Raw genomic sequence first — 19802 nt, 5'->3', positions numbered from 1 at the left:
GAATAGAGCACCTGTCGGGTGTGTCCTGGGAAGAGCAAGCGATTACCTTTAATACAGTCTATTAAAAGAGATGGGGAACTATTTTTTCCGATTTCCAGTCTTTTGGACTTATGTGCACACAGTTGTGAATTCTCAAAACATGCAGTGGTATGTTGTGTATGCAATACATTTTCCCTTGGACACCAAAGTATATATTTAAATTTTCTGAAGACAATTCTAAATTCTCCTTACGACTTTGGTTGTAACTTTATTGATCAGGGATCAACCATACGTTCAATATACAGAACTGGTGTCCTTAAGAGATCTGGACACACACAGAGACATCATTAACTTGCAAGCACAGAGGAAGGATCATGTGAGGACACAGAGGGATGTGGCCACCTGCAACCCAAGAAGAGAAGTCTCAGAAGATACCAGATCTCCCCACAACTTGATCTTGAAGTTCAGGACTGTGAGAAAATAAATTTCTGTTGTTTAAACCACCATTTTGTTGTATGTTGTTATAGCAGCTTTAGCAAAGAACGGATATTCTTCAGCTTTATCTTTAGCCGCAGAGGTAGATATTTACTGAGTGTGCCTAGCCCAGGGCCCAGGACATACTAGATCTGTTCTGTCCAATACAGGAGCCGCTGACCATATGTGGCTACTGTGCACTTGAGATGTGGCTAATACAAATTGAGACGTGCTGTACATGTAAAATGCACTTAAGGTTTTTGAAAACTGAATATGAAGAAAGAACATAAACTATTTTATTGATATATTTTATATCAATTACATATTTGATAATATATGGATATTTGGGAATAAATAAAATAGATCATTAAAATGGATCTCACTTGTTTTGTTAATATTTATTTTGAGAGAGAGAGAGAGAGAGAGAGAGAGAGTGTGTGTGTGTGTGAGGGGGGCAGGGGCAGAGAGAGAGAGAGAGAGAGAGAGAGAGAGAGAGAGAATCCCAAGCAGGCTCTGCACTGCCAGCTGGAAGCCAACACAGGCCTGGATCCCACCACCGTGAGATCATGACCTGAGCTGAAACCAAGAGTCAGATGCTTGACTGACTGAGCCACCCAGTGCCCCAAATTGACTTTTTTTTTTTTTAATGTGGCTACTAGAAAATTTCAAATTACATATGTGCTTTGCCTTATATTTGTTGGACAGCATAGCACTAAATGTTGTAAAAAATCTTTTGAGTGGTGGGAACCTCTGGCACTGTTATTTTCTTCGTGCTTAGGATTTGGGATCAGGTGGATTCTATAATTCTTCCCCTGGCGGCAGTGCAGAAAATGGTACTGACGATCCAAAGAACAGCCATGTCACCAGTGGAAACATCGGAGGACAGCAAAACTTCCTGGAGTTCTCTTATTTGAGCAGATCCACACAGTAACAACGACCAGTGGAAGAACCAGGGGTGGTGAAGTTGAGATGTGCATTTTAAAGCGGGGGAAATGCAGACACAGAGGCTGAGAACTCTTGGATGATTGCCTCTGCTCTGGATTGTAACCTGGAGTGTTAGTCACGGTTCTTTGCTGCGGGCAACAGCACCACCTGTGGCTAACTTGAGCAGAAAATGAAGGACTTAGAAAGCCTTCAGGATGCAACACAGAGTTGCTTGCTGAGGCTGCCCAACCAGGCTTGTGAAAATGGGCCAGAGCCAGAGGACCAGAAAGACCACTCAGGTCACCGTGCCTGAGCCGTATGTTAGGACGGCACTTTTGATCGTGCTGTTCGGGGCACTCGGGGCTCCTCTGATGAGCCTCTGTGCCGCTGCCTCCACTGGACTCTGACATGGTCTGGGGTGCTTGGCTGTTCATACATCTGTCTAGCTACCCTTACATGATCAAAGTCACAGGCTCAAGGCACTGGCTGAGGGACACTGCAGAGTTCTCGCTGCTGGGGGCAGGAAGAGGGAGGATCTGGCTCCTTCCCTCCTGAAGGAGGGGAATCTGCCTCCCACCAAGACTCGCACACTGGGGAATCAGCCATATGGGGTATGGGCTTGAATGACTGTCGATAACAAAAATAGGGAAAAAAAATTCAGAGTAGTACAAAGACATGAATAATCTTTTCCTCCAGAATTGTCTTAGTTTTGTGGAGAGCAGTCAAGTAACAAGTTATACTGTACTTAAATCTGTATGCCATTTATGTCATTTATATGATAAACACTTCTGTAGCATGTAGTATATGCTAGTCACTTTTTTTAAATGTTTAGTTTTGAGAGAGAGAGAGAGAGAGAGAGAGAGAGACAGAGGATGAACAAGGAGGGGCAGACAGAGAGGGAGACACAGAATCTGAAGCAGGCTCCAGGCTCTGAGCTGTCAGCACAGAGCCCGAAGTGGGGCTTGAACTCACGAACTGTGAGATCATGCCCTGAGCTGGAGTCGGAGGCTTAACTGACTGAGACACCTTAGGTGCTCCTATGGTGGTCACTTTTCTAAGTGCTGTATGAATATTAACTCAGCTAGCCTTCATACCAACTAATTACTATCATCATCTCTATTTATAGATGGGTAAACTGAAGTCCAAAGATGGAAAGTAACTTGGCGAAAATCACACAGCTGGTAGGTGGTATTAGAGATTTGACACTATGCAGGCTGGGACTCCAGGGCTGATTCTAACCACTATGCCACAGTATAGCTCTTTGCTATGGCAGTTTTTATGAGTTATCCTTAAGAAAACGTTTAGTACACAATATATAATTTATTCCATTATGTCGATTCTGTCCTATGAACTATTGTTATTGTCTTCACATAAAGTCCCGAATTAAGAGAATTCCTATACATTTTTTACACTGATCAGGGTGATATTATGAAATGCGATCAAGCAACATATGTCAAAGTGGAAAAATCAGATAAACAGCAGATGCTACAGGACAGTTCATGAAGAGAATATACTTCATACTCTTTTATGCCCAGGAGATTCTACATTAAGGAATGTTTCTACTTTCTTTTGTAAATAATCCTTTTTCCTTATCCCCTTATATGATTATTCAGTGATTTTTTTTAAACCAAATTTTTATTTTTTTGGTATCGAGACATTAAGTGATACTTAGACCTCCAAGTTCTACAGGAATTTACCCATGCTTTGCATTAGAACTTGTAAAGTTTCACATTTTACATTTACAGCTTTATCCATTTGTAGTTTATGTGTGGTATGAAGCACAGATCTCAAATTCGATCGTTTTCCAAAGAGTTATCCAGGCGTCTCCATACGTATACACATATATGTTATATACGTTAATATATGTATAATATGTATATGTGTGTATACATATGTATATATATTTTGTGTGTGTGTGTATATATATACGTGTATATATATATATATACGTATATATATATATATACGTGTATATATATACGTATATATATACACGTATATATATATATATACACGTATATATATATACGTATATATATACACGTATATATATATACGTATATATATATACATATATATATACACACACACACACACGTATATAAATTTTTTAAGTTTATTTGAGAGAGCTTGTGAGCCAGGAGGGGCAGAGAAAGAGGGAGAGAGAATCCCAAGCAGGTTCCATGCTGTCAGCACAGAGTCCAACAGGGGGCTCCATCCCGCCAACCATGAGATCATGACCTGAGCCCAAATCAAGGGTCGGATGCTTAACTGACTGAGCCATATGGCCCCTACATATGTTTTAAAAAGTTCCATCCTTACCCCAGTGATTTGAGGTACCATTTTCACAGTGATTTTTGTTTTTAAAGATTTACTTTTGAAAGAGAAACAGATGCAAGCAGGGGAGGGGCAGAGACAGAGGGAAACACAGAATCCAAAGCAGGCTCCAGGCTCTGAGCTATCAGCACAGAGGCCAATGTGGAGCCGGAATCCAGGAACCATGAGATAATGACCTGAGCCGAAGTTGGACGCTTCACCGACTGAGTCACCTGGGCGCCCCCAGTGATTTTTTTTTTTTTTTTAAGTTCAATTCAACTAATATATTTTGAGTACCTTCTGAGGTATGGACACTGCATTCAGGAAGTACAGAGAGGGAAAAGACTTGGCCTCTGTCCTTCAATATGATGGCTGAATTCAGATTTCCAAAAGTAGAGCCGTTTTCTAAGGCGAGACAACAGACTACTATCAGACCTTATCAATAACCTTTCACTGAAAGGCAAAATCTCTCATCTTTCTCAAGAGACCGTCTGATTTTGATCACATTCGTCACTTTCAAAGAATGAGAGATTTTGCTGTGACTCAAGTACAGCTGTGATACTCAAAAACACTGTCCTTTAGGAGAAAAAATCTTCACTTTCAAAACTCACCTGAAATTTGAGAACTGAGAACAACACTTCTCCTCTTGTTTATCTCACACCACAAAAACCACAGGAACAGGGGGAGCTGAACACATGAACACTTGTCTGAAAAGTGCTATTTCCCTTTATCTTACCTCTTGAGCACATCTGACTGCTGTGTCTTGAAGCCCAAGAATCTCTCTTCCTTGGCTCAGATTTAATTGCTTTTTTATTAGAAACTTTCTTTTCGAATGGTGTCCTGAATATACATTAGAAATTTGAAACTGGAGATATTTTCTGTGGTAAGGTAAAATTACTTTGGTATATGGACTAATAGTAACTAGTGATATGTCCTAGGGATGAGAACATGTTTTCTGTTAAATATTCTGTTTCCTCTTCTACAGATATCACAAAGTATACAAATATTTGTGGTGTGCTCTACCGTGGCTTGCATCCACTGGTTTTCAGATTCTGGCTTAAACTACTGTGTTAGGGGGCGCCTGGGTGGCTCAGTCGGTTGAGCGTCCGACTTTGGCTCAGGTCATGATCTCACGGTTTGTGAGTTTGAGCCCCGCGTTCGGCTCTGTGCTGACAGTTTGGAGCCTGGAGTCTGCTTCTGCTTCTGAGTCTCCCTCTCTCTCTGCCCCTCCCCTGCTCACACTCTGTCTCTGTCTTTCAATAATAAATAAACGTTAAAAAAAAAATTAAAAAAAAAAACTACTGTGTTAGATGGGGTGGATCAGAGTGAGTTCTGGGAAGGTAAATCTATGGAACCTGGGTAGTTATCGTCTTATATCACAGAATGGATAGAGAAGGTACAGTTCAGGCATGTGCTGTATTGGGAAAAGAAGAAATAGAAAAAGAAAAAAGTGGCCCATGTATACAGGACCATATAATTTATCATCCAAGCCAGAATACTTTTTTAAGTTTATCTATTTTGAGTGAGAGGGAGCGAGAGTGAGAGAGGTGGGGGGAGGAACAGAGAGGGATAGAGAGAATCCCTAAGAGGCTCTGCACTGTCAGTGCTGGGCTGGATCTCAGGAACAGAGAGATCATGACCTGATGTGAAATCAAGACTCAAACCCTTGAACCACTCAGCTCCGCCCCCCCCCCCCCCCCCCCCCCCCCCCGGGGCGCCGCAAGCCAGATCACTTTGAGGGTGAAAGGGGCACTATTAACATTTGTTAGAACAATAGAAATAAGCTGGGACCGTCCTTAGTAAACCAAAATAGATCTACAGTAATTTAAGAGAAACAGCAAGCATTGCTATCATGCACTGAGAAAGGACGGATGGCAGAATGGCCTGACAACTGCATTTTTGGGATGGCACAGATAGGAGATTTTTCCTCCTAGTATAATTGTGATCATGGAACTTAAGTTTGTAGTTAAGGGGAAAAACAATCTGATTCCAAATAGGACCCTGAAGATGAAGGCTCACATGTCCTATAGTCTTTGGATCTTCTCTTTGCCATTTTGGGGTCTCCAGGGCTTGTGTAGATACGGAAAACCAATTCCATGGGTACGCAAAAGGCAGATTTGGGATCAGAAATGCTTTCTCTGCAGCCACTCAGTCTCTTCAGTTTGCTCAGATACCAAGAAAATCAGAAATCTCACACTGACGCTGCAATGGCAGAATCCCAGGACAATTCACAACTTCCCTATCGATTTTGGGTTATCTGCCTGGAACCATGTCAACGGGCTACGTAAGGTACTTGATGAAGCTAAACGCCAAATATACGTAATGATTACCAGAATGGAGAACCCTGTCAGCTAACGTTAGCCAAGTGTGCAACGCATTCAGCTCGGATTTACCGAGCGCCTATTACCTTGTATTTCGTTTAATCCCATGTCCCCCGGCGGCTGCTCTTGTTTCATCTTACGCAAAAGGAAACTCAGGCTCAGAAAGCTAAGTGATTCGACCAAGGAGACAGACACCTGAACTAGGACGTAGTGGGGGCTGCAAGCTGGGTCTTCTCTCTTGCTTTGCCATAGATTGGCATGTGGTGAATGTGCCCCGAGATGTTAAGGAAGGTCCAGTTCTCTCGGCTGGCTTTGGACATCCATCTCCCCTGAGCTAACGTGCCCCAGCAGGTGAGGCCGGAAGAGGCGCAGGGAAGTGAGTACACATGAAGGCCACACTCCACAGGGCCTGAGCAGACACTCTGGATCAGCTATCTCCCAGCAATCGTCCCCGACGTGTGGCCCGCACTCAAGATGGCGGCGCCGGCGTCAGCAGTCTCCTGCCCTTCTCCATCATGGCGACGACAGGACCCGCCTCCCGAGGCGCCGGAGTCATGTGACCCACACAATGGCCGAGCGCCTACCCCAGGCTTCCCGGCAACGCGGAGGGAAAGCCATGACGGCCGCCGCGGGTTCGGCGGGCCGCGCCGCCGTGCCCCTGTTGCTGTGCGCGCTGCTGGTACCCGGCGGCGCGTACGTGCTGGACGACTCCGACGGGCTGGGCCGGGAGTTCGATGGCATCGGCGCGGTCAGCGGCGGCGGGGTGAGCGGCGGGCGGTGGGATGCGCCGGCGTTGCCAGGGGGGCGCCCCATAAGCCCCCGCGGCGCAGCGTGGCGTTTCGACGCACTCCCGTCGCGGCCCGGCTGCCGGCGGCCGCCCGTCGGCCAGAGGTCCGGGCGCGTGCGGGGTTGGAACCGGCGCCTGCTCGTTTTAGATGAGCCTCTATGTAGAGACAGTTTTAGTAGACGAGGATCCGGAGATCCACCGAGTGACAGGTGTCGATAGTGACAAGGCTGGGGCTCGCACCATCACCCTCGTACACTCCTGGGCTCCCTTTGCCGTGGAGAGGGCATTCCTGAGGGTCGCTCCAGAAATGGCCAAGGATCCGGGGAGCATCTCTCTTTCCAAAAGGATGCTTCAATGCGGGTCGGGGAGTCGGACGCCCTGGACCACTAGTGCAGCGGGCAGTTGGCTAGCTTCACAGGGGCCAGTGCACAGTATGTTTGTGTTGGGAGGCAAGACAGGTGCCTCAAGGCCTCTTTAGGAAGGTAAGAGGCCAGTCTGAGACTTGTTTTGTTTATAATGCTAGACTATGCTAGTATCAAATGGTAGTCTAGGATTGTTTAGTGTTGGGGGCTTTGTTTATTGGCAGTGGTCAAGGCCCAAGGTGGGGTGAGTTGCCCGCTGGAAAAGTCGGTGCCTGTGTGTCTCATTAGTGGCTATTTTTGTGTGCAGGGAAGGGGAAACATTGGGCCAACAGCCAGGGTGGCTTCCCACCTTTAGGGTGTGTAAGAATCACCTGTTATGGTTGTTAAAATGTACTCCCCATTCTGTAGTTCTGGATTGGGACCTGAGAATCTGCATTTCAACGAATACACCAGTTGATTCTCATACTAAGTATTGAGAGGCTTTTTTCTTTTAAGTAAATTTAACTTTAGAATAGCTTTAGGCTTGCAGACAAGTTTCTAAAACAGTACAGATTTCTCAAATACGCTGTAGCCATGTTCTGTTATCAGCATCCCACATTGGTAAAGTACATTTGTTACCACCAGTAGTGATAACATGAAAATCCATACTTTCATATTTTATATTTACTTAGTTGTTTCCTAATGCCCGTTTTCTGTTCCAGGATCCCATCCAGAATATCAGCTGTGTTTAATTGTCACGTCTTAATCCTTTCTTGGCTGTGACAACTGGGGTGGGTTCATGTTACCTGGGCATTGCATAAGACTTACGTGAAGGGAGACGGGGCCATTCCAGCTTTGTGTAAAATTGTGTGGGCATAGCTGGTAATTGTCTGAGATCCCTGGTCCTGCTGACAGGTGGCCTCTTGGCCTGGGAGCTTGCTTTAGTAGCATGATTGTTCTTGGCTCTAAAAATTTCTGTCACATGCCCTTTGTAACCTTTTTCCTGTCTTTGTTTTATCCCCTTCCATTGTACCCCAAATCACAGCTAGAGCTAATTTTATTTGATAATGTTAAGGCCTAACTCTTGAATGGGTTGTTTGTTGGGTTGAGTCAGACGGAGCTTGTATATTCAGATGAATTCAGAACTAGCTTGATTGCTTGCTTGCTGAATGGATGTTTTGTACTGATCTCAGCTTCCTGATAATCAGTGTTGTGACTGGACTCGCCCTTATGACTGTTACTTTGGTTGTAAGATGTCCTCGGCAATAATCATCAGGAAACTTTGAAAAAAAAAGGGAGGTGCTATTGACAGATCCTGGCAAGCACGTGGCACACCTGGGCCACACAGCAAAATTGTGGGGAGGAACCCCTGTGTGGCTCAGTCAGTTGAGCTTCCAACTCTTGGTTTTGGCTCACGAACCATGAGATTGAGCCCCTAGTTGGGCCCTGTGTTGACAGCCTGGAGCCTCTTGGGATTTTCTCTCTGCCCTTCCCTCTCACGTGTGCATGCATATGCTCTCTCTCTTGCGTGCTCTCTCTCAGAAATAAATAAGCTTAAAAAAAAAAAAGATTGTGGGGAGGGGGAGAGAGAGAGAAAACACCTGGGTCCTGCTTTTATTGCGGCTCACTCATTGGTGAATTTAAAACTTAAGAGGGGGAATATGGGGCGCCTGGGTGGCTCAGTTGGTTAAGCGGCTGACTTCGGCTCAGGTCATGATCTCGCGGTCTGTGAGTTCAAGCCCCGCGTCGGGCTCTGTGCTGACAGCTCAGAGCCTGGAGCCTGTTTCAGATTCTGTGTCTCCCTCTCTCTGACCCTCCCCCGTTCATGCTCTGTCTCTCTCTGTCTCAAAAATAAATAAACGTTAAAAAAAAAAAAAAAATTAAAAAAAATAAAAAAAATAAAAATAAAAAAAATAAAAAACTTAAGAGGGGGAATTTACAGTACAGGAAGAGAAAGAACAAGCAGCCTAAATGGTCAGTTACTGAAGTCAACCAAGATCTTTAATGTTTATTTATTATTGAGAGACAGAGACAGTGTGAGCGGGGAAGGGTCAGAGAGAGAGAGAGAGAGACAGAATCTGAAGCAGGCTCCAGACTCTGAGCTGTCAGCAAAGAGCCCGACGTGGGACTTGAACTCAGGAGCCATGAGATCATGTCCTGAGCAGAAGTTGGATTCCAACCACCTGAGCTTCAGCCTGAGCCCCTCAACCAAGATCTTTAAAACAAAGAAAGCTGCCCCCACCACGCCCCCATAGCCTGGCTCTTTATCTAGATGTGTGGCCTGCAATGTATTTATTTGAAATTGCCATCTTTGAGGAGGATGCCCTAAGGCACTTGCATTCCAAAAAAGAAAAAAACTGTCAAGGTATACACTACAATCCATCTTGATGCTAAGGGATCAGAGTCAGTGGTAACCCAGGATAGCTGAGATGTTAAAAGTCGGGGGTAGGGCACGTTGTAACCCAGAAAGTACACATCTAAGTAGGATTATAGTAGCACTCCTATAATAATTATACAGATAGTAGTCTGAAATCCAGTCTGTAGCCATTGTCCCAAGCTTAATGGGTCCTCCCCTGAAACCAGGTCAGTGATCCTGGGGCTCTAGAAATGCATTCAAAGATTTGAGTAATAATTGTGAAATATTTAAACATCTTTGGCCATCTTATGTAAGTAGGTTTATCAAATAGGCTCTTCCAAATATGCTGCATCCCCGCCCGGGAATCTCAGATTGGGCTATTAAAAGTCCCTTAAGTCTGGGTAGCCAAGCCAAGGACTAGCCTTCAGACTTCACCTATAATACCTATAGATTTGGGCCAATTCCTCTCTTTTCAGGGTGCCTGAAATATCCTGAGGCTTTGGCCTCAGGGTACTATTAAAGGTCAAGAAGTGGCCTTCCTTACCTGGTAAGGCTGACAGGAACATTTAAAGAGTTTAAAATAGCCATGTAAAACACCTGATGTGACTTCATTACAGTGTAGTTGACAAGGAACTTTGGTTATTCCTGTGACATAACATTCTAAGATAATAACTAGAATTATAAGTGATAACAGACCAGCACATAGTAAGCCTCTAGGAATTTCATATGGTTTCTGGAACACTAACATCAGTCACACATATTCATACAAATTTAACCTAAAGAAGGTTTTCCATTATTTATTTGACAGTGCTTTTCATGTAGTTTAACATAAATAAGCCTAATTAGTTTAACAATCCCTTTTTATAAGGAGAAAGAACAAACCTGAGATTGTTCCAGGATCCCCCGGAAAATCCTAAAGTTAGTTCAAGGTTAAAAAGACTTCATTTAGAATTTGATTCTGGGAAGTTTGTCAGAAATACCAAAAGGTTTTGAAACACTTGATTACAGGGGCACCTAGGTGGCTCAGTTCATGGAGCATCTGACTCTTAATTTCAGCTCAGGTCACAATCTCACGATTTGGTATATTGAGCCCCGCATCAGGCTTTGCTGGCTGCTTGAGATTCTCCCTCTCCCTCTCTCTCTGCCCCTCCCCACTTTCTCAAAATACATAAGCATTTGAAAAAAAGTAATATACTTGATTACATAGGATCATAGATTGTGGTGAAATGTTACTTAGTTATCCATTTAATCAACTTTAACCAAAATTACAAAAGACTTTATAGGCAAATATGAAAGTTACATACTTGTATATAAAAAAAGAAGTTCTTTTAATAGAGAAGACTCATTTTCTTAAGTGATCAAAGGGGTGATAAAGACAAAATGAAGCACAAGAAATTATTTTGATAAAATACAGAATCTTTATTTCCTAGGCAGATTACTTAAAAGGTAAAAACCTTGCATAGTTTTATTAAGAACAGCACTTTTATTTATTTATTTTTTTAGTGTTTATTTAATTTTGAGAGAGACAGTGTGAGCAGGGGAGGGGCAGAAAGAGAGGGAGACACAGAATCTAAAGCAGACTCCAGGCTCTGAGCTGTCAGCACAGAGCTGGACATGGGGCTCGAACTCCTGGACTGTGAGATCATGACCTGAGCTGAAGTTGAATGCTTAACAGACTGAGCCACTCAGGTGCCCACAAGAAAACTGTCCTTTTAGTAGATGAAAGAAAATTAAGCTGTAGTTTTCAGAAGTACACTATTTATTAAAACTCATTTTAAAAAATCTTTATAATTTATTTCATTTTTAGCTAGCTTGCTACACAAGGTAAAATTCTTTCTTCCTCTCTTATTCTCTTTCCTGTGCTTTCTGTATCCATTTAGTTTGTGTATGTTAGGACAAAATTACTTCCATTTGCCTTAACAAAAATGCATCTCCACACTTCATATCTTTTCTTAGCTAAAATACATGCTACTTTTCTTGCCTAGAGATGTTTCCCTTATTTCTTGTACTTTTAGTTACATATATTAGGTAGAATTCTTAATTCTTAGAAACTTTAATTTTTACTGAAAACTAGCAAGTAAGGAATTGTGAACTTTACTAGCCAATATACTCTATACTGGCAAATTAATACATTTCATAATTTCTAGAGGCATATACCTTTTTTTTTTAAAGTAGCAGTTTTTCATTATAGCACAGGACATGTATACTAACAAATCCAAATATCTTTAGCTTCTCTGTTATGAGAAACCAAAAGTAGATAAATCTGTGTTCAATAATAAATGTTTCAATATTTTATATTTGGCAATGATCTATGTAGTTAATGAATTTCCATCATTGAACTTGCAAAACTTTAAGGTTTCAAGATACCAAAAAGATTAGAGTAACTATTTTTAAGTACACATAGCCATAAAACATAATTGTTGAAAAGTAGATGCCTTGGCAATCAAAGCTGGAGTCAGACATTTGCATTATAAAAAGAAAAAGCACACTATTGGGGCTTACACTAGAATGGATAACCTGGTCTATAGTTGATCACAGATCTGACCTGCTTTGCCGGTTGGGGTGGGGTGGGGGGACAAACCTTTTCCCTAACCCAACTTACTCTTCTTGATTTTTATGCTTTTATTTTCTCATGTTACCACCTTACTCTAAGGTGCTGGCGTGTTTCAGGGTAAACTGGACTAATGGGCCAATGTGTGTGTTCCTTACTACAACCATCCTTCTTTTTATTTTTGGGGTCTAAACTTAAAATAGCCAATATTTCATTAAATGGGACCCATCTGTCTTAGTATCTTTACTTGTGGCATTAAATCCAGTGTTTAAACTTGCTGAAAAATGGAGACCTTTGGTTATTTTATTAACTCCGTTTAAAATTAGTAAAATGAGGAGAATTGTTTCATAACTCAGAGTAGGATACTCTCATCCATTCAGTAGTGTCCCTTTGTGTAGTGAGGTGCTCATCTTAGATGCTTCATAAATATTGACAGATGAAAATGGTTGTAACACGATATTTGCACCCCACTTTAGACTTCTGTATGGAGTCCCTGGTACCTAGAACAGTTTGTGGCAGTAGTGTTTGGAATGTTCTCATTTAATATTCAGATCTGATAGGGAAGGCAGTATGGGGCAGTAGTTAAGGGCGTGGGTTTAAGGGGTACCTGGGTGGCTCAGTCAGTTAAGTGTCTGACTTTGGCTCAGGTCATGATCTCACTGTTCGTGAGTTTGAGCCCCATGTCAGGCTCTGCCCTGACAGCCCTGAGCCTGCTTTGTATTCTCTCTCTCCCTCTCTCACTGCCCATTCCCTGCTTGCACTCTCTGTCTCTCAAAAATAAATAAATATTAAAAAAAAAAAAGTGGGTTTAAGAGCAGATTGTCAGGGGTCTGTTCTGGGCCCTGCCATTCACTGTACAGCCATGGGCAGGCTATTTAATCTCTCAGGGTCTCAGTTTCTTTTCTGGGGAGACTGTGATACCTGGTGGGAGCATTGTGAAGATAGATATAAAGTGTTTGGGATGACATCTGGCATGTGGTTGTTGCGTCAGTATTATCTTGTTTAATCAATTAGAAAGGAGGAAGTTATCTTTACAGAAAAAACTTATTTGGGTGTAAAATGTCTCAATAAATTGAGAACTTAGCCCGGGTCAGCTATGTGCTAAGGCTTCTTCCTGGGCTGCTTGTAAGCAGCTCCAGGGCTTTTTCAGGGTCTGTGGTTGGTAATTTGTTATTCTTTGATGGTGCATGTCATCATTTGGCTATACTACTCTGAACTGACTATTGCCATTGACCCATCTCTCTTATTCACTTACAACACCTTTGTGTTGAGAATGACACAGGCTTGCAACAGCATAACGATGTGGTGTGTTTGTTTAAAGCTGGTGCTCCCTGTGTTAAGGATAGAAGTGCATAGAGGGCAAAATAACCTCCAAACAGGGGGTTCTGTTTTTAAAATTTTCTTAAATGTTTATTTATTTTTGAGAGAGAAATAGTGTCAATGGGGGAGGGACAGAGAGAGGGAGACACAGAATCTGAAGCAGGCTCCAGGCTCGGAGCTGTCAGCACAGAACCCAGTGCAGGGCTTGAACTCATGGACTGCGAGATCATGACCTGAGCCGAAGTTGCACGCTTCACTGACTGAGCCACTCAGGCGCCCCCCAAAACACACCGTTCTAATGACATGATTCAGGGTGGGAAACATTGTTTACCTCTGATCAAGGATAGGTTATCGTGCATAGACTGTGTTCATTCACTTAAAAAGTACCTACTTTAGTATTTGAGTCTCTGCCATTCTGTAAGAATGGTGAGAACAGTGACTATAATTTTAAAAACAATTTGTATAATGCTGGTCATTTATTGAGAGCTTACTGTGTGCCAGCTACTGTGCTGTGTCCTTTACATACACCTTGTTTTAGCCTTAGAATGGTTGAAGCAGTTCTAAAGAGTAAAAAAGCCTACTTTACAACAGTTTGCCCTTGGTCACATAGCTTCTAAGCGATGCAGTCAGGGTGCAGGCTCCCTCTGACTCAGAGCCTCCCATATTCTGTGCAACAAACAGTACCATAAAAGATGCTAAATAAATGTTCGCTGAACAAGAGAATAAATGGGGATATGACATTGAGTAAGACATAGTCCCTGTCCTCCAGGAACTCAGAGGGGAGACAAAGAAGTATGGCAGTGAGCAGGGGGCCGGGGTTAGGAGAGTTAAGGTGGAGATGTAGACCTGAAGCCAGAGACACACCTACATCACATCAGTGGGGAGGGGTGCAGAGGGGTCTTCCCTGAGGAGGATGAATGGAATTGGCCGAATGAGGGTGTGGAATGCATCCCAGACAGAAGAAAGAGAAGTGGTTTGATCTATCCAGATAGTAGGCATGAGAGTGGTGCTGGGTAAGGTGTCCAGAGTTATGATCCAAATAATCAAAGGATCTGGGTATAAAACTGAGAATTTGAACTTGATCCTGAAAGCTCTTGGTGGAGGGGAGGTCTTGACAGGTTTAAACAGTGTACTTTCATGGTTAGATTTGCATTTTGGGAAGATGATTCTGGCAAGTAGTGTGGCAGCTAGAATACAGGGAGGCAGATAGGAGGCCCGGAGAACCTTTAGGCTGTTGTAATGATTGAGGACAGCCTGGATGAAGGAAATAGGGTTGAAGTCAGGGGTTGGATTGGAGAGTATTAAGGAGGTCTTGGTGACTGAAGATGGATGGGAAGTTGGTGAAAGGTAGCCCTGAGTTTATGGTTCTTTACTAAGATAACAAATGCAGGAGAAGGAACAGACTAAGGAAAAGGTGCTATGTTTGGTTGGGGATGTGTTGAACTTGAAGTGAATAGAGGGTAGCTCCATGGGTCTGCGTCTCAGTGGCAGGGGCTGGGGAGATTGTGGGTGTGAGAGAGAGAGATTAAAAGAGCCACTAGAATGTCAGTGGTAACACACATGAGAGTAGGAACACAGAACATTGAGTATAAAAGTATCTTGCCCTTGGTGTCAGTGGTTTGAACCTAGAGCCTGTCTGGCTTCTAAGCCTAGGGACATGCCACTCTTTCATATTAAAACTTATTTCTTTTATTCCCCTTATGTATATTGCTCCCCAAAAGATACATTATTGGTCCACTACTGGTTTTGTGAGTTCTTTGTTGAAGCAGTCATTGCCCATGGGTTAGATGTGATCGTGTTCATCCCTGCATCCTCCACCTCTATCTTTCCATACATTCTGATACCAGTCTTGTGTGAGGTTTCCTTAGTATACCTTGGCCCGGGGATCATTGTGTGATCATTCTTTTTTGTGTGTGTGTGTGATCATTCTTAATAGGAATGCCACTTACAAATCTCCGGTAAAGATGGGAGAGTATTGGTTCCTTTCAGCATTGCTGCTTAATTTCCTGCAAGATGTTGAAGGGAAAGGATTACTTGTTATTCATCCTTTTCATGATCCCAGGGTTGTGGGATCAAGACCTGCATTGGGCTCCATGCTGGGGCTGCAGCCTGCTTAAGATTCTCCCTCCCCACCCCCCGACTGTGCCCCTCTGTCCTGCTTGCATGTACTGTCTCATTCTCTTTCTCTCTCTCAAGCAAATAAACAAACAAACAAATGATAGAGAACCTAAGTTTCTAAGTTTCATTTCTTCTGATAATCACTCTCTGAGTTAAGTTCCTCGCGACAAATTTGTAATCACGAGGTTCATCATAGAATTAACTTACCTTCCGGCAAACCCGCATCTCAACAGAAGAGAAACATGCCGTGGCTTCAAACCTGTGTTTTAGCTGTTGGACAAACAACAGCCTTATTCGCCTAGCGATGGGCAAAATAAAGGCAGGTAAACAAGTAACCTGGGAAATGACTTTCCTCAGCTCAACTTTGCCCACAAGCTGGCTAAATACGGGCATGCCAGGTGGTGCATGTCGGCACTATGAAAACCTGTTCATGATTGGATTTGTTTTATTCACACTTTTGAATTTTTTTTTTAGGCAACCTCCCGACTTCTAGTAAATTACCCGGAGCCCTATCGTTCTCAAATATTGGATTATCTCTTTAAGGTAATGAAAAAATAATTATTTAATGGCACCTGTGATATGTTTGAAGCTATGGTGAATTTCAGCGGTAGAATTGGTCACCTTCAAATTTCTAGCTTTTAAAAAAAATGGAAAATTACTTTTGGATTAAGTGGCTGTTGATTTGAAGTTGGTCTTCTCATCTGTCAAACCAAAGGCAGTAATTAGTCACTGTCATGTTTTGTCCTTCATGCGGTGAATCACAATGTTAACACTCCTCCTTCTTTCCCCAGCCAAACTTCGGTGCCTCTTTGCATATTCTAAAAGTGGAGATAGGTGGTGATGGGCAGACTACAGGTAGGAGATTTGGGAAATGGGTTTATTTTCCTTCAGCACTTTAATCTCTACCTAACCTTAGGGACTGTGAATCAGAATGTAAACGATATCAACATTTTTGATGTTGATCATTGCTTAGTACATTCTTATTGTTCCTCTTTTACTCTACTTAAAAAAATATTATATCAAAATACTCACTTTTCCCATAAAATGGCATTTGGACTTTAGATGGCTTATTTAGTTGAATTAATTTGTAGCAAACAAAACCACAGTTTTTAAAAAAGCTATTTTCACGAGGCAGAGCATAGAGACAGGAGTTTTTATTGAGAAATTAAAAAAAAGAAAGCTTTTACCATAGAAAGCATGTAAAATATTATTATGTTATTAGCTTTAAATAAATTTGTGGCAAAAATATGTCATCAGTATTTCAGAGATGCAGTTTTTTTCTTTTTTCTTTTTTTATTTTTTTAAATATGTTTATTTTTGAGAGAGAGGGAGAGACAGAGCGTGAGCAGGGGAGGGGCAGAGAGAGAAGGAGACACAGAATCCGAAGCCGGCTCCAGTCTCTGAGCTGTCAGCACAGAGCCCGAAGCGGGGCTTGAACTCACGAACCATAAGATCATGACCTGAGCCGAAGTCGGACGCTCAGCCGACTGAGCCACCCAGGCACCCCAGCCTTTTCTCTTTTAAAAACAAAATTATTTTTAGCCACTAAATTTTCAGTCTTCACTGTCACCATTTTGATTGACTTTATGTAGAACATGTGGTCAATTAATGTACAGGAAGAAGAAAATTCTCCCGATGATGATGCAGCTTATTATTTACAGGCCAGATTCCATTGTAGTGAACTTTACAGTATTGTCTCTATACATGTGTTCCTGTTGGTGACTCGGGAGTAACTTTTGTTAAAGAGATATGTCTCTGTGGTGGCATTAGTGTTTAATTAATATTGAAAGCAAAAAATGCAAATCACAAATGAAAGAAACCTCTATAAGGAAAACTTTCCCCAAGTTATTGTAAGAGGACATGTATTTTATTGTCCACCCTTTGATGCAGAATTGATAATGACTGGCCATCTTCATTTGCTGAAGTGAAATTCTTCAGGTAGTTCTTGTGAATTCTGATGTTTACCTTTAAGAGGCAAGGCCCCACTCCTCGTGAGACCCTTCCTAACAAGGGCAGATGTTTGTGAAATGTGGTGACATATGAGGACAGATACCAGGATATCAGTTATCTACCTTGACACACTATGGAGGTTAGGATAGAATTTTCTTACAGAGGGGTTGTGTAGATGTATACTCATTCCTTTTTTTTTTTTTTTTTTTTCTCAAAGCTCTGTTGTCTTGGTATAACAAGGCACGTTATAGGCTCAAGGCCTGGGTGGTGAGAATGGGGCTAAGGAGCTCAAGATTTACATTTAGGATGGAGAAATTAAAAGCTGAGGTGATCTGAACTCAAAGTTGGACATGGGGACTTGAAAACTCCAGACAGACCAGACCAAAAGCCCAGGGAAACATAGTCCAAGGACTCTTCAGTTACATGAGTTGATAACTCTTCTCCTTTTAACCCTGCTTATAATAGAAAGTTGTGGTTTTATTTTTCAAGACCTTTACGATACTTAGAATAATGAAAAAAGGTGAAATAATACACTTTGATCATGCATTGTCAAGTTATCTAAGATTATTCTTATTTGCCCATATCAGGATTGGAACCGGAATACACCTTCTCTGAAATGTGTGTGTGTATAGGGGAGAGTGGCCCTAGGAAACACCATTAAAGGGTGGTTTCCTTTCTCTTTTGCTCTCTCTCACGCAGATGGTACTGAACCCTCCCACATGCACTATGCATTAGATGAGAATTATTTCCGAGGATATGAGTGGTGGTTAATGAAGGAAGCTAAGAAGCGGAACCCTAATATTATACTCATGGGTAAGAAGTGAAGTTTGTAATGCTTTTGCAGTCTGTTTAACTTTCAAATTCTGAATTATTTATATGGAGTTACTCTTAATACTGAAGTACTAACCATGTTAATACTACCCTTATCCTACCAGCCGCAAAGCCTGTGCCAGGCTTGATCCTTTCTTTGCCTTTATATTTTATGTCTGCTCTTTGTATGTAATACCTCTGGAGTAAGGCATTAATCTTCCCATTTTACAGAAGCAGTAGGGGCTTAGAGAGGTTATGCCACTGACTTAGGTCAGATAGTTAGTAAATGCCAAATTCAGATATAGAACCCAATTCCATTCTTGTGATGCTAAACTAATTTCCTCAACAAAATTTCTCATCAAAATTTGTAAAATTTTGGGGCAGAGAGAAAATTGTCAGTAGGCGTTATAGTACATCCCAGCTCTTTGCGAAATTATGCATTACATGCAGTAGTAGGTGCCATTTCTAGAAGGCGTATACATAAAGTGTATGTTTTGAACCTCCACAGTGTGGTGGGCACTGTTCTAGGCATTGGGGATACCCAACAATCCAGCCGCTACCTTCTGCCCTTTCGGAGCTTAAGCTCTAGAGGCAGCATCGCTGGAAGATTTCTCAACTCGTACTACTGCATTCACTTTACAGGTTTCGTGTGGCAGTGCACAGACCCGTAAAATATTGCAGAATACACAGTGATGACATCCTTGCATAGTTTGAAATGAATTTGATTTTTTGAAACAGGCTTACCCATTCAGCCTTGTGAGTAAGATCAATGAAAATTCATTTTATAGGCTTGATTTCAAGTCATTTTCAAGGTCATTTTCAACAATCAAAGGACAAGCACGAGTTTTTCTAAATTAAAAAAAAAATGAGGAGTCAGTGTGTTCTTTCTAAATGGTCTTTTGTAAGAGATTCCAGAAATGTTGTGAGCAGTAAAAAAAAAAAAAAAAAAAAGCATCGTTGACTTCAGCACGTACTCCCCCATTGGGCTGCTTTCATGGTCAGTTCTCATTTAAATGTAGAAAATCTGGCATGCTGAACCATGTTCTAACAAAGACTTACACATGGTGGGCCTATAGAATGTATTTGGCATTTCATTGTTTAAAAATGTTCCAGTATTTTAATGTCACATTTTTTATGGGATACACACTTAGGCATTCATTCCTCCTGAGTTTAGAAAAATAAGCATTTTGTTCTTTTAGTTTTGAATTTTTTCTGTGGTGAACTCGATTGTTTTTATATGTATATATATAAACAATTGAGGAACTTAACGGTTGAGCTTATTTTGATATGTTAGTAACAAAATTAGGATGTAGAATTGTAATTAGTGCTTATCTACTGTTCTCATTTTCTTCCTTAAAAATAATAATTAGGGTGTTGGAAGAATGTGGGCTATTTGATTTATATCATACCACAAAGGGGTATTTTCCTGTTGAGACATTGGCATTTATATTGATAATGATGACAAACTAGTTTTGTTGAGTTTGATTATCTGACTAGTTAGTATTTTAAGGAGACTTAAGTTTTAAGAAGATGTACTAGTGAAAGAGGAATTTGT

At 41.8% G+C, this 19802-nt stretch overlaps 2 protein-coding genes across 22 annotated transcripts in view; one reads left to right on the top strand and one right to left on the bottom strand.

Annotated features, from left to right (window-relative positions):
• GPR65 (G protein-coupled receptor 65) overlaps positions 1 to 6553 on the bottom strand; it is a 127380-nt gene extending 120827 nt beyond the window's left edge. For 3 of the 16 annotated variants that reach the window (XM_042990292.1, XM_042990293.1, XM_042990291.1), the window contains exons 1-2: positions 6101 to 6462; positions 3991 to 4098 (exon numbers count right to left, since the gene is read on the bottom strand). In XM_042990292.1, the coding sequence (XP_042846226.1) occupies positions 3991 to 4098; positions 6101 to 6149 (157 nt within the window). In that variant the 5' untranslated portion in view covers positions 6150 to 6462. Of the gene's footprint in view, positions 1 to 175; positions 382 to 3990; positions 4099 to 6100 lie in introns of those variants that run through there. The other 13 variants (XR_006219035.1, XR_006219031.1, XR_006219033.1 and 10 more) reach the window with 9 other exon arrangements.
• GALC (galactosylceramidase) overlaps positions 6486 to 19802 on the top strand; it is a 150209-nt gene continuing 136892 nt past the window's right edge. For 3 of the 6 annotated variants that reach the window (XM_042990281.1, XM_042990282.1, XM_042990283.1), the window contains exons 1-4: positions 6487 to 6777; positions 15962 to 16030; positions 16279 to 16342; positions 18137 to 18250. In XM_042990281.1, coding sequence (XP_042846215.1) covers positions 6583 to 6777; positions 15962 to 16030; positions 16279 to 16342; positions 18137 to 18250 — 442 coding nt within the window. In that variant the 5' untranslated portion in view covers positions 6487 to 6582. Of the gene's footprint in view, positions 6778 to 15961; positions 16031 to 16278; positions 16343 to 18136; positions 18251 to 19802 lie in introns of all 6 variants that reach the window. The other 3 variants (XR_006219028.1, XM_042990279.1, XM_042990280.1) reach the window with 2 other exon arrangements.

Source organism: Panthera tigris, chromosome B3 (assembly GCF_018350195.1).
Source record: "Panthera tigris isolate Pti1 chromosome B3, P.tigris_Pti1_mat1.1, whole genome shotgun sequence".
Lineage (NCBI taxonomy): Eukaryota > Metazoa > Chordata > Mammalia > Carnivora > Felidae > Panthera > Panthera tigris.
The sequence above is the reverse complement of the archived record's forward strand: the minus strand, read 5'-3'. Positions and strand labels throughout refer to the sequence as shown.